This window comes from Apiospora phragmitis (genome assembly GCF_038363925.1).
Source record: "Apiospora phragmitis strain CBS 135458 chromosome Unknown utg000016l:1.0-887042.0:1.0-888152.0, whole genome shotgun sequence".
In the NCBI taxonomy this organism is placed as follows: domain Eukaryota; kingdom Fungi; phylum Ascomycota; class Sordariomycetes; order Amphisphaeriales; family Apiosporaceae; genus Apiospora; species Apiospora phragmitis.
The window spans coordinates 811,188-834,290 of record NW_027117416.1 but is presented as its reverse complement, the minus strand read 5'-3'; the positions used below and the strand labels follow the sequence as shown (position 1 = coordinate 834,290).

The window sequence follows — 23,103 nt, the reverse complement described above, 5'->3', positions numbered from 1 at the left end:
CATGCTGAGCTACATAAAGTAAGAATTAATAATAGTGCTAAAATCCATAATTGGTCCTCGCGCGAGCTGACAATCATTCCCATTCTGCATAATGTAAGGCTTTTGGGCAAGAAAGCGATTCAGGAATGGACCTTGGATCAGGGTTAGTGATCTTTTCGGCTTCGCCGCGCGAGCCCCCTGAATCGTGTGTGTGTGTCTTTGTACCAAAAAAAGAAACAAAAAAGAAACCAGCCTACTCACCCAGTCGAGGAGCCAAAACGCTCCCTCAGGAACCGCTGGACCCTCCTATCCCCTTCTATTCCTGCCTCTAGCCCTGCAACGTCTCCCTCGACCTTAAGTCCCTCGAGCTCGGTGACTCGAGACAGCGCCACATAGACCTGACCAACCTCGAAAGCCTTTGATAGGTTGACGATGACGCGATTCAGGGTTAGGCCCTGGCTCTTGTGAATCGTCATGGCCCATGCCGGCGCCAGGGGAATCTGTGTCCGCGATAACAGCGAATACGGCTTTTCATCACCCAGCTCGTTGATGGAGCACTCAGCGTGGATGACCCGTCGGATACCGTTGTGGAACCTGACAACGGGCCACACTTTGGATTCGGCGCCGGGCCCTTCAATGTAAGATTTGATCCCGCTTTCCTTCACGTGGACGTATTCACCGTATACGGCGGGCAATTTGTCTTTCTCATACGTTACAAAGCCACAGATGATGCCCTGGCTGCCGTTGCAGAGTCCGAGACGCAAGTCGAGATTTGTTAGGAGCACCACCAGCATGCCCTTCTTGAGCTCAACACATTGGTAGAACCGGTGATCATTCAGAGCCGAGAGGGGCTGATGGCTATCGGGCCTAACGGCTTTTCGAATGGCTTTGTGACTCAAGAGTGGATGCCTCTTCTTCTGCCACCTGAACGTATCGCGAGCCCAGTAGGTATGCTTGACGGCTTTGAGCTTTTCGAACTGCTGTTGATTCACCAATGCAACCTCATCACGAGTGGCGAAGAGTTTGGTCGCGTGGCGTGTTTCGCAGGGTAATCCATTAAGAACCGCTTATCGCTCTCAGTAAGCGCTTCACCGATTCGACATTTGTTTAATATACGGATAAACGTAGGATCGTTTTGACGGTGGATGGTCTTGAGGTTAACATGAACAAAATCGCACTGCTTCTATGCTACGTTAGCGAACGCCCACTTGTCCTCGTCGTGCCAGATGGGGTGGTGAGGGATCGGGTATGAATAGGACAGTTCCCCCCTATAATAACTTTGAACGAGCTCTTTACCGCATTCCATACAGTATTGGAAGGGTCGAACTGGTGGTAGCTGGCAGAAGTCTCCAGTCACAACGATTTGAACGCCTCCGAATGCCTTCTAAGCAGTCAAGCTCGGATCATAAAGTGCGTCCTGCATCACTTTATTCAGCCTTTCAAAATGTAAGTTTTCGACCATGCTGATCTCATCAATAACCAGTACATCGGTTTTGCTGAATCGCTTCCACACGAACTTGCCATGCGCCTTTTCTGAAGTTCTTCTAGGGGTTTCTTATGAGAATCTGGCGTCCACCCTGCATATGTCTATGTGGTAGTTCCGTTGACCTGCAAAGCAGCACGGCCAGTTGGGGCGAGAACATGCACCTTCTTTCCCATCTCTTTTAGGCGCTTGGTGAAGGCCTTTAGAACCGTAGATTTCCCGCATCCAGCAGATCCTGTATAGAAGACATTATATCCAGCGCAGATAAGGTCCACCAAAGCGGCCTGCTCAGGACAAAGGACCGGCTCCGGTGATGGAGACCGAAGTAAAGGCAGACGTTTAACCAAGGCTTTCTCCACAGCGCGGCTACCAAGCCCGTTCTCGGGAGAAGCTGGGGGCGGGTCTTTACCACAATTGGGAATGGGGCTTTCTTGACCGCCATCGCAAGTTTCTTCAGTTTGCGCACGGAGGCTTCCCGGTGCACATATGAAAGATCGATTTGCTAATCCAAGTGTACGATCAGACGGGCTCACCACGGCTCTTGATGATGTTTTTGCAGCAAGCAGTCCTCGGATTTGGTTGTGGTGGGAGTCTGATGGGAAGGAGTGTGGGGTACCCTCTAAGCGTCTTTTAGAAATTGGGGTTGACGGTGTATTTCCGTAGGGTTTGCAAGTAATTCTACTAGAAATGGACGACAGGGCTTTTGCCTCCTCGGCAAGACGATAATACTGAGTCATGCTTTGCCTAGTTGGATACCGTGGATGCGGGGGCCGTAAGGGTAAAACGAAATACTGCAGGTCATCATTGTAAGTAAAGCAAAGGCCTGTGGGATTTAACCTAGCCTGTTTTTTTGGTGCAAATCTCAAATAGGTGGGTGTGCCATACCGTCCGTAGGTACACACACTCACACAACTTCTCGATGCCCGGGCGGCCCCAATTTGCTGTTTGTTTGGTCGGTCTGTCGTCGGGTCAACGTCAATCGACGTCAGTAATGTGTAACTGGTGTTTGTCATCGAGCGCATGCGGTCCGGAGCAGCAACTCGCGCTCATGAGGATGTTACTATCAAGTCCAGCACCGAAGTGCACGCGCGAAGAAGGAGCCCGGAATGAGCTTGAGCCCAGGATATCGACGTGATGGGTGGTATAAATGGTCGAGTTCCAAGGCCATTGACATGGCCCAGAAAGACCCAGCGTTGTGTATAAGCTACTTTGCGATGTTGGTTATCTGCTAATGTGTGGTTTGTCATTGTGCTCGACAGTTGCCCCAACCAACCATTTTCCGCCGGCTCACTGTGTCCGTGTCCAGTGCCACGTCGCGCCTTCAGGCGTTGGTGGATCGTTTGTTTCTACGGGGGGTTTTGAAACCTGGCGTAGCGCTAAGTTGGACAGCATTTTTAGTGAAAGTAAGGACGCCTCCTGGGGTTGCTTCGATGATGAGTTTCCGCTCGCAGAAACCGCCAATCGACTATTCCCTTCTTGTAATTCCTTAGCCAGCGTACAATCCGACAGCGGCGCCGATGTTGAGCGGTTTGCTCGTTATCGCGGATTCTGTGGTTAGCAAGGACACTCCTATCACGGCGAATATTGCGCACTCTTTTTGGCATGACACAGCAGCACGGGTTGTACTAGATTGGACAGGCAGATATGGTGGATGCCCGCTCTTGCAAGCTGTTCATGGGGCAGTCAAACTCATGTTCTGGGTATTGGGTGGTTAGGACGGGGCATATGCACAAGCGTGCCAGTCTTCGTGCAAGTCTTGTACGGCATTGTAGGTTGAAGATTTAGCAGGCTTCTTTAGCTTTGGCTCATTGGAGCTTTCCCTGACGATCTGGGGCAATCTCCCTGATCTGACTCAATTGCAGGGGTCCTTGGGGATCCAAATTCTGAAAGGGTGCCAGTGGGTGGTGCCCGCTAGACACGCGACAGCCGCGGTGGAGTACAGGATGCTGGTTCTCGAGTCTCGCCCGTTCGATCTCTCGCTCACCTTTGCGGAAGTTGCAGAAGGCAAAGTGGACCAACTGCCCTGGTATTGGATGTCTTTGTCTTTCTTCAGCTGCTCTCCTGCTTGCATGGCCTCCTCATAGGACGTGAGCTCCTCCCTGTGGCGGGCCAGCTCCTGCTGCTTGGACGCGAGGTGCTCTCCCAGGGATAATGCATCAGGCCGCGGCGCGGCTTGCTGTCTCGGGGTCTGCCGCCCGACCTGCGCGTTGTCGCATCGGACGTGGAAACTGCTGGTGCTCACTTGGATCCCACTCAATTTCAGATACGGGACAGGGGCTCTTCGCATGGTACCTTGCATGGTACCTCGTGACCCGAAGTTTGGACAGCGCATAATGATATCTTCAAACATAACTCGAGTAGGCTACTGGAAGAAAAGAAGGAGTAGGTATCCAGCTCTCATTTCGTGAATATGCAAGCTCTAACATATAAAATGGACACTGCTACATTCTCCTCAAAGGCCGAGTTCCGCATACTTCAGTAAGAGCTTCTCGATTTCTGCCCCTCGTGGATCGCTCCATACGTTCGTCTCATCCTTGTCCTTCCTCTCTAAGCCGCACTATCAATCCACTAATCCACTGTTGGCTTTGAGTCAGCTAGGGTACTGGGCTGAGTGGTAGCGGTACCTGTCAGCGCCAAATATGCAACCCTACTAAAGTCTTCCTTGGCGATGACCGGTACTTTTTCCATATCGGTTACGTACGGGCTCAGGCGCTCCATAGTACTTCGAGCTCTTTGTTTTAATATTAGAAAGGCGGACGCTGAACTTGGATTTTATGTACTGTACTTTATGCTCTACGAAACCAAGAGCTAAAAGCTGCTGACAGTTTGTGCTATCCTTAACAATGCAATCGTTCCTGTCAGCGTCCGCAAACAGAGCTTTTGATACAAATCCGGTCAGTGTCGTCTTCCCAGCACATGTTGACAGGTACCAATCTGCAACCTCGACCAACCCTGTAGTCGCTGATGACAGCTCTGCTTATCGTCCAATATTTGTTTGGCAGCGGAGTAAGAATTAGTATGTAAAAGACGAAGACTAGAGGTACAGTGCTTGTGTGATGTCGTTGTTGGCACCAGAGTCATGGAGTATGAGCTGGGGAAAACGACAAATGACGGACACTGAGCACATGTTACTATTTGGATACTCGGAGAACAATCAGATGCGTTTCGGCTGCCTGTCGTGAACGGGACAGAACTAGCCCAAAGCAAAGGGCCACAGAAGCACTTCGGCAGCTACGAAGGGCCCATACACATTGGGAGCGGTGGAATGCGAGCTGTCGGCGAAGTCCAGCCATAGGGTGGCACAGCTCACTGTCGCGCCCACCGTAGTGTTGTACGTCAGTTACAAGAGGTAAACCAGCTTCCCTGACGAGCGTGCAACTACCGGGCCTCTGGGGGGTGCGGGCCTAATGAGACATGGTGTGCGAAGCGAGCCCTTAGTCACGGATTGATATCTGCCAATGGCTGCCCAGCGGATTGCGGTAGAACTATAGCTATACACGTCAAAGGCTTCTACAAATTAACGGGGTGGCTTGGGGCAGCTGAACTAGCTAAAACATCCATCGTCTATTAATCCATAATCACATAAAGGCAACTGCGATTTTAACAGAGCATTTTCATCTATGGAAACCAAAAGAGTAGACTGTTGATAGCGTGGTGCGTTCTGTGCCGTATATGAACCTTGACTGCAGCAGCATCTGAGCGACGCAGGCCAACGCATTTTGATCCAAGAGATTTGCTGAGCATACCTCATAATTTCAAACGCAATTACCGCAATCAAGCGTACGACCAGCTCATGAGAATGCGGAAGCGCCGCCGCAAGAGAACTATACCGAAGACGAGAAATCATCCTCTACCAGGATCTCACCCGTCAACATCCGTCCGATATGCGTGCGACTGATATCTTGGCGGTCGCGTCGCACATTCGCCATGATGAATTGAAGAAAAGCATTGGGACTTCGAGTAAACTGGCATAGAGGATACCGGGCGCACTTGCCGATAAAGCCATCCACTGCTACTGCGGTGGTTCCATCGTTACCGGTGCACGACAGGCCCAGGTATGCGCACAACTCCTGGTACTCCTGCAGGTCCTGAAAGTAGAGCTGCCCGGAGAAAAGGTTTAGTTGCTGAATCACTGTGTAGGGAACACTCCAGCTGGTGGGAAGCGCAGGGGTCATGTACAGTTTGAGATTTTGCAGGCAAGGGAACGACAGATTGGTGCGAGGGGCGTACACATGCAACCTGACGTGGGGGCTGTCCTTGATGATAGGTAGAAGCAGGTTGGCCTCGAAAGGGCTGAGGACGATCAAGTAGACCCCCCTTGGCAACTCTTTAGTGGTCAGAATCCACTGCACCGGTCTTTGAAACGCGTCTGACTTGGATGTCTCCGCAGGGCTCAATGTTCGGGCGAAATCGCTGGTGACTAAGAGTTTGCCGTGAAATTCGTCGAGGTTCACCAATGAAGCCGCGCTGCAGTTTTTTTTTGAAAGCGGTAAAAGCCGACGCGAATGCGGCGCCCGAGAGGTTCGGCGAGCCAGTTCTGACCAGCCTGCGTAAATCGGGATGCAGCTGGTGTTTCGCTGGGTTGAGAGGCTGGGGGTGCTGAACCTGGCGTTCTTGCTCGATCTCGGGAGCGAGCTCGCGCTCTTGTTCTTCCTGCAATATCGCAGAGCCAAACGTTTCGATACCGAACTGCTCGCACTTCGTTCGAATCAAATCGATTTGCTTCTGTCGCCCTGCGGGTGGTGGATGAGTGGAGTGGCTAGCAAGGAGGGCCTGGCTTGTAGTACAAGACCTCGGGCCGTATCGTTCTTTCAAGCTTATGGCTTCGTCCTCGAAGTAGTCTGCGATATCACCACTACAAAGGTCCCTACCACCGGTTTTGGTCATTTCCGCCCAAATGGCCTCCTGACGCTGGTGTCGCAGGCCCTGTGTCGCCCAGAGTGGTATGCTCTTGTAGGTATCGGACCACGTATCGGAGATTGACCATAGTAGGACGTCCAAAACAGTGATAGGCCGCCCATCTCCGCCCGCAGTTCTACTCAACCTGATCTTCTCTTGGATCTCTCTGGGAACGAAGAAGGTGATTGACTGGCCCTTTCCCAGTTTCCTCATTCTCATACAGGCTGCAAAGTATAATTAATTAGCCAAGAGCTGCGGCAAATCCGGAAAGAGGTCCTCCTAGGCGTATATCTGATCAAGCTTACCTTGTACGAGCCGGTCCTTCGTGAGCTTAGGTCCTAGTGTCGTGCAGGCCCTATAGTGGTCTGGCAATTTCAAGTCGATGCCGCGTGTATGTGCTTCGTCGAGATAGACCAGACAGGATTCTGTGTTGTCCACAAATGAAGATGTGAGGAAAGGCTCCGCGAAACCAGTCCGATCTATAACCATGATTTCATCGTCTTCAGTCACAAAAATCACGGCCTGCTTCTTCTCCAAGCTTCCCGTGCTCAGCTCAAGCCATCTCTGGGCAAATTGGCGATTGTCCATATCTATGATCAATGCACCCACGTCGAGTACGACATCTATCGGCGGCTGAGCGCTAGCCACACTTCTGAGTAGTAGATCCCCATCGATACTGGGACCTAGCTCCACCACAAGGTTCTCAGACCGTAGTATGTAGTCTAAAACCTTTGCATTCGTGTGCAGTTGACTCGGTAGGTCATTATGCGGTATGTCCGTAGGGAGCACATACTTGGAATCGCATGTGCCACTAAAACCAGTCACGGCTTGGGCCCGGGGCTTGGCTAGGTCCCAGCCTGACGCAGAGAGCTTTTGAGGAAACTCAACCATTTCATGGGGAAATACCACTTTCCCAAGATAGAAATCGATGACGGATTTGGTGTACCGTAGAGCTGGGAACAGTTGGCGGGTACATTGACTCCAGTCCTTCAAGTTCACGGCGGAAAACTGTCGATACGATGAAGGAAGTTTGGGTGACCTGTCCACCCACTCTCCGTATACCGTCGACTTTTGATCCAGACGTTCAAGCTGCTGGAAAGCTGTGAGCATCTCTTCGTCTGATAACCCTTGGTAGTAGTATGAAAGCTGCGTCAAAATGATAACCACATCGGGGTGGCTGAACTCCGACCGAGGTGCTGGCGAATCTTTCGCGCGATAGGGCACTGCCAGTTGCGTGGGGGGTGCGCGCTCCGCCCGACCGTAATTGACTCGCCAACGCTTCTGGCCAAAGACGAAGGCAAGGACACCGCAGGAGAACAAGCCTCTAAGAAGCAACAGGATGTCTGCCGTCGTGTCGCAGAAGAAGCCACCCTTGTTTTCTTCAACAAATCCGACCGGGTCTCCGGTCAAGTCTGGTTCGGTAATGTACTCATATACCCGTTGCCGTGTCTCTGGGTTTTGATGAGCGATGGGAAATCTATACAGTCCCTTGTCGCATATATAACGAGCAACAGACTTTAACAGCAAGCTCCCGGGGCCGTCATTCAGAAATCTGAGCCTTGGGAAGTGACATGAGCCTTTGGAATGCAGCTCAAAGCCCTCGGGATGTTCCTTGGCAAAGTCAGGGGCGAGTCTCCAGATCATTTCAAGAACCTGCTGTATAACAATCCACCGGTCGGGGCTCATCTCCACGGGACGTTGAAGTCCGATTGTATAGATCAACTCAAACTTGACGCTGAAGTTCTCGTCGCTCTCATCGATGATATCTCGCGAATGAGTCTCTAGATACTTCTGGGATTGTATCAATCCCCGACCAATTCCAAGGTTTGTCGAGTTCGGCAAAAAGGCCGGGGAACCGACATATTCGAGCCCCATGAGCTTGAAAGATAGCAACTGTTCGGGCTGCACTAGGAGTATTCCACCGGACTGTTTGCAAGCCTCAATATGGTTCTGGATTTGCTGGAGTTTCTCCGAGTCCATCACGAAAGAGCGAGAAAATGGAAGGAAAGAAGACGCGACGGTCCAGAAGGCCGCCTATCTTCGTCACCAGCATGTGCCGCATTTGCTTTGATTGGGGCTTCGCGACAATGACGCGTACCAGCCGATCCCCGTTAGCAAGGTAGGCAGCGACAATTTGTACGATGACCGAGGACTTTCCCTCGCCCATATTGAGCTGCATCACCCGATTTTCGGAGCATCCGCGCATCGAGGAAGCCACCTCCTCTTGGACATCCCGGATGATGAGACCACTCTCGACCTCCAAAAGCAATGACTCGGGATACTCGCGGAGCTTCCAAGCGTGGCCTACGTTTTCGACTTCCTTCGCGAACTCGATAGGGTTGTCTATCGCGCTCAACAACCTCCCAGCGCGTTGATAGTGGCTTATCGAGAGTGCGTATTGTTCGATGCAGGTTTTCCAGGCCTCGGGGATCGATGACCAATTGTGCCTGTTCAGCTGCTGCACAATGAAGATTGGGCTGAGCCTGGGAAGGCAATGGGCTGAACCCGGGAATTCAGCGATGAAAGTGCCGCGGAGATGACTATATATCGAGCGCTGCATCTCATCGACCTGGGCCGCGCAAGCGCGGGCGTGTTCGCGGAGCTTCGCCTCGAGCTCTGGGCGATCATGGACGAGTTTGGCATTGCTCTCTGCAGTACACGCAGCTAGATAGCTGGAAAAGCTCGTCTCGAGCTCATGTACGTAGTCTGTTTCGTAACGCCGCATCGCTCGAGACCGTAATGCAGCCACCAACGCATCGACAGACTTGCTGACCCCCATGGTATCGTCATGAGCATCGGATCTCTGCCCTATCTCCTGGCGAAACAAATCTTGGAACTGTTCCGCCTCTTTACACGAAAACGAGGGGGCTGCTTGTTGGAAAAGCTCGTCGCTCGTCAAGAACGGCCGCTCAAGGTTGGTCTTGGATAAGGGTGGCAATGTAGCAGGCATCTGAAGAGAGGGGCCCGAAACCGAGTTCAGAGGCAGACCAGCAGTAACATCGATGACCTCCAACAAATATGAATCCAAAAGCCCGTTTATTTTCCATGAGCGAAATCGCTCTTGAATACACCGCATGATAGATGGAACGCGGAAATAACAGGCGTACTCGCCCCAGTACGGCCAGATGCATTTCGGCTGCCCTCGAACGCTGGGTATGTCGTAAGGACTGAACTAGCTTACACCAGAAAAATCCTTTGTCAAACTCTTGCGACTGTCGGCTCCCGTTCAGCTTGTCTGGCCGAGTGGGCGGATTCAACCCTCAGGCTCTTCGCGACATAGGTCGCTCCTAGCTGCCACGGTAGACACCGACTTCCAGGAAGGCCCGCTATTCCTGGAATGGCAGGTAGAGACGACCCCGACGCTGAGATGGTGCGAAGCAGTGAGTAGCACAGGTCGGGCACGGTACAATCATCTTGAAGCGGCTTGCGTCTTTGTTCATGGTGGCTCGGTCACGGCTATGAGCCACCAAGCGACTACAGAGACTACAGGCTACAGAGACAACTGTCGTCTCCCAATGACCTCCGCCAAGGTCATTAGATTCAGATGGACTTCTTCCGGACGACTTCGAGTGTGACGGCCTGACAGTGCCAGTCAATCAACTTGATTATGGTAAACACGAAAGCAGGAAAAAAGCCGACATGTCATCCAGGCGCATCATTAGCAAAATCCAATGTCTATTGGGTGACAGACAATCAAAAGGCGGTCTCGCGCACTGGCACGATGCCCAAAGCAGCTACGACCTAAACGACCTAAACAGCTCGACTGCTTGGCGGGTACAGGCCAACACCCATTGGCCCGTCGGGTGGGGTTAGCACCAGCTGACCTCGAATTAGCGCCATGCTCCGCCCATTTGGTTGGACCTGTCCTGCTGTTATAAAGACCACTTGCCCCCCTTGCGTCCCTTTCTCTGGTGACCCAATCTGTCGGGACACATCCCTCCCTTCGGAATGCCGAGCAACCGACAATCACCGACAATCGAGCAGTAACAACATGCATCACCGAGACGAGATGCAGCGGCTTGGCCAATCCACTCCATCCGACGGCTGCGGATTGTGACACGGTTCATGGAGCTGATGGTCATATCGAAAGGACTACATTATCGAAACAGTTCAGTGTGACGAAGTGGTGGCCCATGGTGGACATGTCTGTCGCAACTCTTCCAACCTCCTTTCACAGGCCTGCGCGCTCCCAGTCCTCATTCTGGTACGGAACCTCGCGCCGATTGCCAACGCTAGCAAGGCGGATGGACAAGGGTTGCTGTTGCGAACTGCTGGCCACGGGTGAGCGGCGATCCAGCTCCTGCTCGGTCCGAACGAAGGCGTGTTCGGGGGGGTTGGGTTACCCCTCTTCCTGCCGAATGTGGTGCGATTTTTAATGGTGTGTCAGCGCTTATGCTGCGCTAGCAGATATTACGCTTATTTGGAGAAGATTTTAGGAAGTTGGTTCGCGAAATCAAGGATAAGATGTACAACAATCAGTAGGTCGCTGGTGATGTCCGGCCTTCATAGCGGGCTCATATCCGGTCTTGCCCAGGGTGCTTTACCACGGTACGGCAGATGTGCTCTAGGAGTGCTGACGAGACGCGCGGTGCGTCGGGACTTTTCGAGGCGTAGGCGCGTTGCAGAAATTCAATTGTATATTTTGCCCACTTATCTGTGTCTTTGCCCGTGATTCGGCGCCTCTGAGAGATCGAGAGGTGTAGCCTTCTTGGTCTGCATTCGCTTGCACTGTTGTTCCAAGCAAGGGCTAGGCCTTGTTGGTTGTCCCTTGGACGCTGGATCCGCCTTGCATGCGTCACCAGGGCGTGCCAGTCACATACCTGAACTATGAGCGGGGAAGCTCTCCGCAACCTTGGCATCCATTGGAACCCTTGGGATGCGCATGAACGATCCCACATTGAATGCTCCCACATTGGGTGCGATCAGGTGAACATAATTTCATGCGGCAGGAAAGGTCAGTAGCTGGCGATAGTAGCCGGGGAGGATGCTGGGCAACAGTTGTAGGTCAATCCGATGCCCACCCGGTTACTTGTTTCGCAAGAGGGAGTTCCATGTGGTGCCCATCAAGCTAGCTGGTTAGATGGACTTCACTCCTGCGCCGCAAGTCGCCTACGTCGTAGGGCCAGCCCAGCTAGGAGATTAGGTGTTTTTCTGCAGAGAATCTCACCGATCGATGGTTAAAACTCGTTCCTTGACCCGAACGTTGAACCGTAACCTCCCACCCGGCTTTGGCCGCCAGCCATCACGCAGGACTGCTACTCAGGAGAAAGCTGCCATAAAAATGGTGAAAGCCTAACCGATTCTGCCGGATGATCCTCCCTTGTTCTATACTTAGAGATAGAATAGTTAGTTTAGCCAAGCATGCCCTCCTGCCCCCGGGAGGCTTGGAGTGACAAACAAACAAACAAACACAGGACCGCTACTCAAGATATGAGTTCAAGCATGCTCGGCATGCCGAATCGGTAGGGCAATCACGTCCTTGGAACATGGATTTGCTCGATTTGGGGAACGGCCGCAGAGGTGGTATGTAGTCTAGCAGTTACTCTACGACTTGCGCCCCCTTCTATACACTTGTTGCCACAATATTTATAGGTATAAAAGCCCACATAGGGGTTCAGCGAACTGCTACGTACAATCATTGACTCTACGCAATCCTAAGACCATCGATACTCTCCCGATCGTTTCACATCCGCACAGCGATTCCATTCGAGGCAGCGACATGTTTTCCTCTTCGTACGAGATGTCGAATCAGCCTGGGCTACTGCCGCTTTGGGGAGCTGCGGTACACACCACTACGCCAGGTCACACCTTCCCTCCAACTCATGCTCCACCACATGCGGGTTTCCACCCAAACCAAGGCATACTCGGATCGAGTCTGCCGTCCGCGTGAGCTCTTCGCCCGTTTTGAGCCGATCAAGTACATTAACGCTAGTCCAGAGCAGGCCAGCTGGAGATGCTGGAATGCAAACTTGAGGTGCTGAACCGAAAGTTAGATGACATTTTGTCAGAGCTTAGGAGCCATACTGGAGAGTAAGTGGACCTAAACTCACGATTCCACAAGAAGCAGCGACAACGACTGACAGCTAACTAGGATAGAACACTTGTAAGTTTTCTGGACTTGTTGATATTGATGAACGGGTCTGACGTTGGCCTTCGGCAGCAAGAAAACATACCAGGAACTGTAAGTCATGAGCGCGTAGGCCTAGGGAAACGGAAGTCTGACCGGCATCTAGAGTCCAACAGCAGACACGTAGGTTCATGGGCTGCCTGTCGCAAACGAAGAGGATGATCCTGGAAGTTATCGCACCGGGCGGCGCACACGACGTCTCAGACGAGGTGTAACAATAAATTATACTACACAAGGACTAGGTTCATACGGTGTTACCATTTAGCTTGCCAGAGATGGCTGTGTGCTGGTGATTTAGGGATTGGGTTCAGGATAGATATCATGCACATTCAAATGGACGGACCTAGCCTGTTTGTTGGCCGAGTTCGTGCCCTATCTTTACCGAGTGCTCCGAGGTCGACTGCTGAAAGAAACCCGGGCGGTCACTCGCTCTCGTATTGTAGCACGGACTGCATAGATCCATGTGGTTTGGCAACACGTACTCGTCAAGGCGTACTGCGGTGGACATGCCGCCGCCAAAACCGCTCGTGCTCGTTCGCCAGTGCAATGTCTGCCTGTGTTCATCTGGGGTCGAAACGACTGCGGTTGGCTCTGAGCAGGCCGAAAAGTCGTATTGACGCACACCAGAATGGAAGTCCACCAGAATGGACGTTCGCCAGAATGGACGCACCCCAGAACTGGTCCACGACGATGCGAGACCTTACTGCGTCGCCTCTCCATGGACATCCTCACGCGCCCTTTCCGGTCCTTGGTCACAATGTCGCCCATGCAATTCTGCAGGCATCTAGACTGGCTCAGGAACGGGACTGTCAGTGGCGCGCCGAAACCATCCAGCGTCTGAATGGGCGGGCCAGAAGCAGCACCGAAAGGGCTGTTCACGCGCGGGGGCGGATGCGCTGCTAGAGCAGTTCAGGGGTGGGGAGCAGCCAATCCAGAACTTGATCCTAGCCCTGGCCGACCTCGTTCTGCTGATCTGGCTGTCGAATGGAGGACCGTAGGACGCCGAATTGCCCTGAGCCAGAATCCACGCCAAAACACGGTGGTACATTCCACACGTAGAGTCCGGACTGACGGCAGCTGCAGATGAGCTGCTTGCTCACGAATAGGCCAAGGATCCGAAATCACATGCTGTCGGCCGCTTTCGGTGCAACTCACTTCGACCCTCGCCACGTCTGCTGGGTTGAATGCTGCCAATCGGCTCTCGCATGGTTATGCTTCACAAGTCGTGTTCCGTCCAGGAATTCGCTCTGCCCATAAGTGCAGGCTATGGATCAGTACTTCCCAACTGGAAGGCCCAACTCCGCGCCTGCCAGCCTAGCCACCAAACTGTGCAGGGCTCGCATCCATGCTTGCTGCTTCATTACAGCACCGCACGAATTGGGCCACAGAAATACCAGTTTTGGGGTCAAGGCTCTCAGTGAGTTGCATATTCCATCATCCTTCGTCCACCTTGCTTTCCTTCACCTGTAACTTCCTCTATTTATCTGTCACTTCCATCCACGCCGACATGCTCCCTTCACAGCGATACGGTGCGCAGCGTCCGCGCCAGCCACGGCAGGGCCGACCATCAGCAGGCCACGCCACCACCGCGCGCGCATCTGCACCCGCACCTGCGTCTGCGCCCAAGACTGTCGCTCCTTCTGCCACGCAGCTCCAGCCTCCGAGCCAACAACCACTGTCCTTTCCAGACGTTCCTAACTTCTTCGACCAAGAAGGCCTCGAGTCGAGCCCTTTCAGCTCGCCGCTACCGTAGGTCCCTCCACATCCAGTCAGCGCGTTGTACTGAGAACGAAGAACGTCGGGCGACACCCAAGGACTGCTGGACAAGGTGGGTGAGCTGCTGGACAAGGTCAACACCGTCCAGTCTCAGCTGGCCCACCACAACGAAAAGTAAGTCTATCCCCGCCCTCGTACAGCAGAGTTCTCCTACTCACGCACGCCCACGTCTTGCCAGCTTCACGACTTTGTAGGTCTCCACCGCCGTCGCACCGAGGTATACATCTAACCACAGGCACCCGAACAGCACACAGAAGGTCGAACAGCTGTAAGTCACCGCGTATTCAGTCTGACGCAAATTGTCAACTGACATAAGTACAGGTTCCTGCAGCAAACGCAAAGGCTCACGGGGTGGTTGTCGCAGGTGAAAGCCCTGTTTGAGCGATTCGTCCCCGTGGCCGACGCCGATCCCTTGGGCGACACCTTTTTCGATCAGGTGTAAGGCTTCGCAAGAGGATATTGGATGTCGGAGTGGGTTAGGCCATTCGCAGACACGATGGCCCATGGCGCGGAATCGCGTTGCCTCCCCTGGCATAGTATGCGCTGACCGCCGGTGCTCCATTCCTCTGCCTCTGCCAATGCACTGGCCTTTTGTAGCCTCGCCGACTCTTTTCGCTATGGATCATGCAACGCTGCTCGGCTGTGGGTTGGAGAATCGTCGGTGGGATGCGTCTATCGCACGATGCATGCAGGTCGGTCTGGCAATGTCTATCACGCTGGTCCCGTGGGGACTGGGTCTCGCTGGCCTAAGGAGTCATTGTGTGCCGGCGTGCTTCGGGGTTCTTTGAGCATTCAAAACAGTGAATAACAATCGTGTCGCTAACCGTGTCGCTATGCTGTCGTCTCTCTTGCACACATAAGCGACGGTCACCTCAACCGGTATTCTTGGTAACAGTTGTCATGAGCTTGTCCCCGCACCAGTTGTGCTTGCTGCCATGCTGTATCGGATGGCGGTCATGTTGTCAATCACCAAGCGTATGCTACACGCGTCATTTTCTAGCCAAAGCATGTGCCGCTCTGCCTGTAATTGAACTAGAAGCCCGGCCCCATGTAGCACAGCCACTTTCTCCCTGGGGCTGACGTAGGAGCCACCCCCTTAACTCGCTTCTTCCAACGTCTAGCATTCATGCCCTTTTGGCACCTGAGCCAAATAGCTTCTGGTCACAATTATGAAGATCAACCGTCAATGCAGGCAGTATACTTTTATTTTCGATATTCTACCGACAATTCTGCGGCAGGTCCCACAGTTTCTCCCCATACCAATGTAGAACGTCCGTGCTAGGCTAGCACTGGTAGCTTGTCGAGATCTCCAAGTGCTGCAGTGGTCATGCATATCTCTGCCGTTTGTCCTCTCCATCCAGGGTTACGCCACAATGCACGTCGTCGATTCCACAGAAGTTTTGGGCATCCGGCGTAATCCTGGAGACGACCTCGACTAGGCGCACAGACTCGTTATTGTGCCAAATAGATCCAGCCGTGCGGCCACTTGCACGTTTGGGTGGCCTTGGGCTATCTGTCTGCAGGGTTGCTCATCCATCCACATCCATCAATATTCTATTTGGTGGATTGAAACCAGCCTTCATCCGATCCGCGACATGTTCCAACGCCTTTTTCATTTCCCCAGCCCTGGCAATGGTTAACATCGAGTCCCGCTTAGCATCTAGTACTCTTCCCATAAACAGCTCACGGATTTTGGAGGTAAACTTGAAACGAGGAGGAGCAGTAGCGCGACCGCGCCGCGTCGAATATTGCTTGCGATTCCGCTGTTGCGACGGCGGCGATGGCTGTATGACAGGTTCAAGGGAATCGGCGCTCTCCGGAGTAGCAACCAGCTCAATTGGCTCAACTGACTGCGTTGGCCATGGCGATGTAGGCCTAGAATCGACGTCGTTCGACTGGCTAGATTGCGTGGACTGCGTATTGACGATAATGAGGTCTCGAATTAGCTCAACGCTGCCAACGTCGTCAGGTGCAGACGTCGTGACTCTTTTTGAAAGGCATGTTTGCTCCAGACAAGATATAGGATTCTGATACGGAGATCGCCCCTCCAGGAAGTATTTCTTTACTCTTTTTGCCACCGATCTAACCAGCCTCAGCGTAGCGAGATACCTCTGCTAGTGGCTTGGCTGACAGGGATATATTGTGTATTGGCCAGTTGCAAAGTTCAGTGTTTTCACAGTATTATCGATCACGGCCTAAATGATGCTTGCAGTAATAGTACTGTCAACGACGAGGGAGCTGGCACCAACAAGGGCACGTCGACGTGTGTGCTAGCGGTGAGGGTGCTGGCGACGAAAAGGGACGATATGCTGGCACCGGCGAGGGGCTGGAACGTACTGCTTCGTCCCCCAAACCCAGTTCGCGATTATGATGCACCTGCCAGCAATCAGAGCTGATCAGTTGGGTCATATGCTGTGGACGAAGATTTGTTGACTAACCTAGAAATTCTACCACGTCCGAGCGCCTTCAGCACCGATATGCAAAGAAAACGGCCGACTCTGTATATGAATATGAACAACACAGAATATTTTGCCCCTCCCCCCTTTGCCCCTCTTTCTCCCGCTTTCCTGCCTCGAAGGCCACAAATATTTATTGAATAAGTACTAAACCTTTGGCAACGAGTTGTAATTCACCCAGGTCATCTGAAGCGCTCGTGGCGGTGTGTCCATTCCCACCTGGACTGGCCCGACTTCCCGGGATTTTGCTCATATAGAAGGTAGGAAAAATACACAACTGGACCGTCTTAACGTCTCCGCTGGGGGATTCCCTTTCCCGATGACTTGTCCCGGATGTTGTCCACTCCACAAGCTTCATCGTCTGCGGATCGAAGATGCTCCCAGGCTGGAAGAATCTCCAAATGCAGCGCCTATCGGTCAGGCAAAGCTTCGCTGCTAGTTCAATGGTGCGCGTCGTGACATCTAAGAAAAGATCTAGTAGTGCTGAGTCTGAAGTTTTTAGTTCATTGCTGCCTAGTTGGTTGGATTCGGAGTCTAATAGAGGCTCAAGGATATGGCACATGTAACCCAATACGCTCTCTGTATGGCCGGCAACGAATTGGGTATCGAAATGAGGTTCTGATACCAAGGAATTGTAGGCAAGGAGCTCAACTTTGTGGAGAGCATGGGGCCCATCTGGATTGTCAGCCTAGTAACTATCGCATTGGAGTTCGAGCCAGGACCTACATATTGCTGATACCTGGATTTTGTAATGACGTAGAATCGGGGATTCTTCAGCTATTATCTCTTCAAGAGGATGTCTCCATACAAGAACCCAAAGTGCTGCGGCCACAAGTGACCTGAGGACGATGGCCATATCAATGCGATATTTTTTGCAGTATGCCACGAAGGATTCGAAATCCAAGCCACAGAGAGTGCTGGTCAACTGGGACAGCACTGAATTCGTAATTTCCTTTGGCTGGTCCAGCACCCGACCAAACAAGCTAAGCGAGGCGCACTCGTCAGCAATCAAATCCTCGATCACTTCGAGATTGGCGTTGATGTCCTTCTTGCTAGGGCCGAGACTGCCGGTTCTGATAAGACCAGAATCCTCGCGAGCAGTCTCGATAGCAAGCAGCTGTTTCCTGAGGACGACGTTCTCGTGATTGAGGATGCGCGTGTGTGTCGGGTATGCCGCTCTCGCGCAATGATGTAGCTCATCCACTTTCTGGAGAGCTTCGTGGAGACGGCCAACTAGCGTAATGTTCTCGCGACGCAATCGCTTGATCTGGCGCTCTCTCACTTGAGAATCCTGTTCGAATGACGGTCTGTTATCGTTGTGAGGCACATCAGCAGGCGTCTGGGAAGGCTCCTCGGCCCTATGCATCCGCTTAGACGGTTGATACGATTGATCCGAGGCTCTTGTTCGTTTCAGTGTCTTCGGCAACACATGATCCGAGGCTTGATCCGTGGGCCTCGCATCGACCCGCGCCAGCTCACGCGTTATCTGCGTGGAAAGCCAGCGCGCCCCCCTCGGGGGCCCTGGTGCAAAGGTTGCGCATTGCATCTATGCACTTTGCTACAGTCAGCATATGTTCCGAATGGCAAAATCCCGACATACTAGAGGAAGACCCGGGCTCTTCATGTCTGAGAGGAGCAGCGTGAGGGATCGAATCACTCCGTCCAGACCGTCGCCCCTCGCGACAGGGCCTGATTCATTCCCCATGGTAGCAAGCGGTGGGTGGTACAAGAGAGCGAAGGTTCAGGAATCGATTAGAGGCTGTGTGATGTCAAAAAGTGTTTGAGGAGAGGAAGGTCCTCCAAATCAGTTGGGAGGTGGCAGCTCTATTTGTAGGCCCTCCAACCCTTGCCCCCTCTTGCCTGAAGGCCTCTGTCGCCAAGTTGGCTTAGATTCGCCACTTCGTCCTCGCATTCATCGCCTGCCGTTCCAGCAGTTGCCGCGATGATTGTGCTCGCGTCATCGGATTCAAGACCGTCGGGTCTACCATTCTATTATTAATAATTTCTGGGTGGGAATAGGCGGGATCCCAGAGTGCCTCTTGCGAGCCAGCAAGGGCTCCACGACCAATAATGGACACAACTGTTACAATAGGGGGAGGCCAAGTTATTGACGTATCAAATGTAGATATACGGTCGGAAACCCGAACCCGGTTTGGCGGAGATCCCCCCGACTACTGATCTGCAAAAGCCCCATCTATTTGACGTCCCTCCTTTCTCACTTGCTCGTTGACTGTTTGGGCGGGATCAGTAACAAGTATCTGCTGCTTACAACCGCTGCTTATGACAATTTCCGCTTGTATTGGTGTTAGGTAGGTTTTCATGGTGACTCCCAACATGGAGTGATCGCTCCGGGGCCAGAAGCATGGCGGTGTGTTCAGTAGGACCGCCACCCGCTGTGGCGCCTTTAGCTATCCGGAGTGTAACCCAGTGTCCAGAGCCATGTTCGAGCAGACAACCCCTGGTTCTGGTGACTAGCCACTTCGGCTTGCCCGTAGCGTTGTAGCTAGAACCTGATAAAGCAACAACTCCTCACGAACATATCCATCAAATTCAGCTGTTGTGGATAATCGAGAAAGCTGTAGTGCTCCTGTGCCATTAGGTACAAATCGCTGAACTCCATAGCCGTGTCCTCGTGCTGTATGTCTTCATCCTCAAACTGGCATAGTAGTGCTTCGAACTTTGTTAGGACGTCGGGGATGCCTTGTAAAAAGCCAACTACTATACACCCATGTTCAGGCAACTAACGCACTATGGGATGACATTTCGGAGGATTATTGGTTTCTAGGCTGACTCGAAAATAGACCAGTCCCTTGCACTGCAGCAGTGGCGTTGTGAGTTGCAAACCTGTTCGTGTTCAATTTATTGTGCGCGTGGCTAAAAAGATGAAAGAAGAACGAAAGAAAAAAAAATCAAGATTTGTCCAGGAAGGAATCACTGGCTTATATACTCTCGCGGACTCTCGGATCTCTGGGGTTGGAGCTTGGGGTTGTATACGAGCTCGCTTCTTCATACTTGGCTTAACTACGATGGGGCGTGGCATGATATCACTGGCTAGTTCACAGCCATCCATTTGTGGGAGTCAGAGCGAGACGAACCACTGCAGTATTAGATGTCTTCACCCGCGCCAAGGGTATAATTTTACTAACGATGAGCCATCTCTTCATGTCACCAAACCGCTTTTGAACGATATCCTCGCCTCTCGAGGATGACTATTGACTTCCTTACATGCTATACACACCCACGTGTACATCCACTGGTAGAATGGCTCAGTGCATGTACATCCACTTATGTGTAGCTTTATTACTAATCCACCCATCCATTTAAGCCTTCCAGTGGATGGATGGATGGATGGATGGCGTGCCTTGATGAAGGCTATTCAAAAGAGGTTGCTGTGGCGGACATGGCCGCTTCGGCCTCCCAGGAGAACGATAGCTCTCTATAGACACTTGTCGTGCGTTTGGAGATTTGGAGCAAGAAAGATCTGACATAAGGGCCGTGACGTCGGTCTGGAGAAATTGATAAAATACCCATCACGTGAGGTGACGAATGATGCCCACGAATGCGTCGCCACTGCCGCGATAGTACAGTACAAGAAAAGGCCATTGACCTGAGATACTCCTCTTTCGTAACTCGCCTTATTTCTTGGTAAGCTCCAAATCATGGCTACAGTCTATTCAGAAAATACTGCACTAGACATCGTTGAACCCATTCTACTAGACCCTGAAAGCCAAACCCGAGCCTACCTAACGTTGTTGTACGACGTCCATGTAGTACTCCACTCGTCATTCCACTCTGCTACTATCCTCTGCCTCCCACTGCGCATTGGCCTTTTCAATCTTCTCATTGCATTTCCGCACAGTCGTTGACAGCCCGTCGATATGATACCGCAGTACGGCTAGCAGCGGAGTGACGTCTCTGCTCAGCCCTCGGAAGTACAATGCCTCTTGCCGTAGTCTCCCGTTCTCCCGTGATAGCTCCACCAGGCGGTCATGTTCGGTCGTAGGTGTCTTCAAGCTCTGCAGGTGGTCGGGGTGCATGTCGAAAGCCGTTGTCATGCCCCCAAGTCTGTGGATCTCAATGTCGACTAGGGTCGGGGAGTATGGAGGCTTCTGTGACTGATGTTTATGGGGTCTTTCTACCATCTCTCTGGAGGCAGTGAACGAAATGGGGTCAATCTCTACAGTCTCGAATAATTGTAGCCGTAAAATACATGATTTCGATGAGAGCTGCAATGCATCCTATATACGGTGCAGCTTCGTCCTGTCAGGTTGGAGACAGTTGAAAAGCGCCTGTTTTGAACGCCTGCCGCCAGAGCCAGCTCAGAACCGATACTACGAAGGGGTACCTTTGAATAAGAGTTGCTACAGTACCGTAGCTGTTCGGTTTCTCGAGCCGGATCGCCTCCTATTTTGTTTCCCAAGACTCGCCGCTCCCATTAGGGCTCTACGGCTAAACTTTATCTCCCGTCGTGTACCCATAATTGCTCGTCGAATCGATCTTCAAGAGCTGTCTATCAATCGAGCAGGCATTTGCGCCGGATAAAACACACCACCTCAATATGATCGAGCCAGATCACGCTACGTGTGTGAGTTTGTGGTCCCAATAGCGGCTTCATTCGGCTCTCCAGGACAGAAGTCAGCCATGGAGGTAGTGTCCCCTTAGTCCATATGCATGGGCGCAGGGACTTGGGCGTGGGCTACCTGAGGGAGGCCGCTTCGTATAGATCTTCGGGGTATCAAATTATACAGACACACAGGAGAAATGGCATGACTGGGTGCAAGCCAGGCTAGTCAAATAGAAGAGAGTCATTCTATTGAACACAGTCAAAGAGGATGATGCTAGATTATGCTCTTGAGGCACGCTCACCTCAGCCTCATATTGGTCTTGATTCCTTCTGTTCCCAAGCCGAGTATCGGCGTACTCGCAGTTCTACTGGGTCCATCATTCTTTCTCGTGTTTCAGCTATGCCACTAGCTATGAATATCAGCCCAGCTGTGAACACTGATGTACCAAATCTGGTAGTTTGTTCTCACCTGGGCTCAAGGATGTCATCTGAACGCGGAAGAAGTCATCTGCAGTGACGACTAGCCGCCATTCGAGCAAGGACAACATCTCGGCCTCCATCAAGTTGACATCCGGTAGAGTGAACCGGAAGCGGACCGTTCCACAAGACCAACGATTGTATCTGGCCCACGTCTTGTTCTTCGGCGACCAATCGTATAGATACTTATTCGCTACTATCAGCGCAGCTAGGAAGATACGGTACGTTGTACATTTGAATTTGCGTGTCGCCAACCTGAGCTTGCCTTTCAAGCGGTGTAAATACTCCAAGGTAGCCAGCAATGTTAGCGGATTGGTGTTGGAGGCCTTCACCAGATGGGAAATGAATCGTTGAAGCAATAATGTTTCACTATCCACTGAACTATTGGAGGGGTCTCCAGACCATCCTCGGCAACACCTGGAGGCTTGATGAATGCCAACTGCATCCGGCAATGTTACGTGGGAGAGGAGGTCGTGGGTAGTACGTGCTAAAATGGACGTCACGTCTTCGGTTATAGCGTCTAGGCTTAGTCGTGCAAGCGCGGTCGTATTCATGGCTCGTTTGGTACCTGATTGACATGAGGGATCCAACCCAGTTGCCATGATTCTTACACTGCGACTTTCCTCACTCACCTAAGCCCTAAGGACGCAGATCTGACGAGATGCCCATCTATATGAGTTGGAAAACTGCAACTATACTATGGCGCTTTTTGGCAATTTTGAGAAAGGAGCCAACTTTTACCTAGGTCGATGTCACGGGCTATGGCCCGGGTGAGGGCCTCGGCATCCTCGGCCAACTATCGATACGCACAAGCCAAGACGCCCTGACCATCGCGAAGCTATTTCTACTCAAGCACAACCCCAGCCCGGAACGGGCTTCTTTTCCTTTCTTTCCTTAGGTTTAGAATACTCGTATGTAGCAGGATCAAGTCCGTTGAATAAACCCCTTGAACCCTTACAGTCGACTTTTAGTGCTAGATGTGCCTACTGTGACCCGAATCGGATAGTTATAGTATACACGGCAAAAGCCTATTCAGGCATACGTCGTCAATAATGTCGCTACACAGCTGGTGCTGTTATGCTATAACAGGACCAGGGGAGCGGAATCTACATAAAAGCGCCTTCCAGACACGGTTCTACACAAGCTTCCCACTAGTACATACCGTACAGAACTATGGTCGCACATCGCAGCTTTTCGTCAGGATAGAGTATATATGACGAAAGGAAGCATAAACCATGGCAACGCAAGATCTTACATCAGCTTTGAAAGGCTTGGGGATCCGAACACATTGGTCATTGAATCTAGTCGTAGTGCAGGTTCTCTACACTCTACAAACGCCTAA

At 52.1% G+C, this 23,103-nt stretch overlaps 5 protein-coding genes across 5 annotated transcripts; all 5 read right to left on the bottom strand.

Annotated features, from left to right (window-relative positions):
- Positions 1-143: 143 nt before the first annotated feature.
- Positions 144-2,199, bottom strand: PG994_015393 (5'-3' DNA helicase; the record flags this gene model as incomplete). The annotated part of the gene is made up of 3 exons (XM_066866800.1): positions 144-177; positions 241-956; positions 1,588-2,199. 3 exons carry the CDS (start codon positions 2,197-2,199, stop codon positions 144-146), a joined length of 1,362 nt encoding a protein of 453 aa, XP_066707714.1.
- A 609-nt stretch (positions 2,200-2,808) lies between these two features.
- Positions 2,809-3,761, bottom strand: PG994_015392 (uncharacterized protein; the record flags this gene model as incomplete). The annotated part of the gene is made up of 2 exons (XM_066866799.1): positions 2,809-2,838; positions 3,447-3,761. The coding sequence occupies 2 exons, from the start codon at positions 3,759-3,761 to the stop codon at positions 2,809-2,811; spliced, it is 345 nt and encodes a 114-aa protein (XP_066707713.1).
- A 1,525-nt stretch (positions 3,762-5,286) lies between these two features.
- PG994_015391 (uncharacterized protein) lies at positions 5,287-9,311 on the bottom strand (the record flags this gene model as incomplete). The annotated part of the gene is made up of 4 exons (XM_066866798.1): positions 5,287-5,875; positions 5,964-6,585; positions 6,667-8,395; positions 8,460-9,311. 4 exons carry the CDS (start codon positions 9,309-9,311, stop codon positions 5,287-5,289), a joined length of 3,792 nt encoding a protein of 1,263 aa, XP_066707712.1.
- A 7,696-nt stretch (positions 9,312-17,007) lies between these two features.
- On the bottom strand, positions 17,008-18,425 carry PG994_015390 (uncharacterized protein; the record flags this gene model as incomplete). Its single annotated transcript, XM_066866797.1, has 5 exons — positions 17,008-17,130; positions 17,295-17,408; positions 17,460-18,078; positions 18,200-18,273; positions 18,321-18,425. 5 exons carry the CDS (start codon positions 18,423-18,425, stop codon positions 17,008-17,010), a joined length of 1,035 nt encoding a protein of 344 aa, XP_066707711.1.
- A 2,077-nt stretch (positions 18,426-20,502) lies between these two features.
- On the bottom strand, positions 20,503-20,757 carry PG994_015389 (uncharacterized protein; the record flags this gene model as incomplete). Its single annotated transcript, XM_066866796.1, has 1 exon — positions 20,503-20,757. One exon carries the CDS (start codon positions 20,755-20,757, stop codon positions 20,503-20,505), a length of 255 nt encoding a protein of 84 aa, XP_066707710.1.
- Between the last annotated feature and the right edge of the window lie 2,346 nt (positions 20,758-23,103).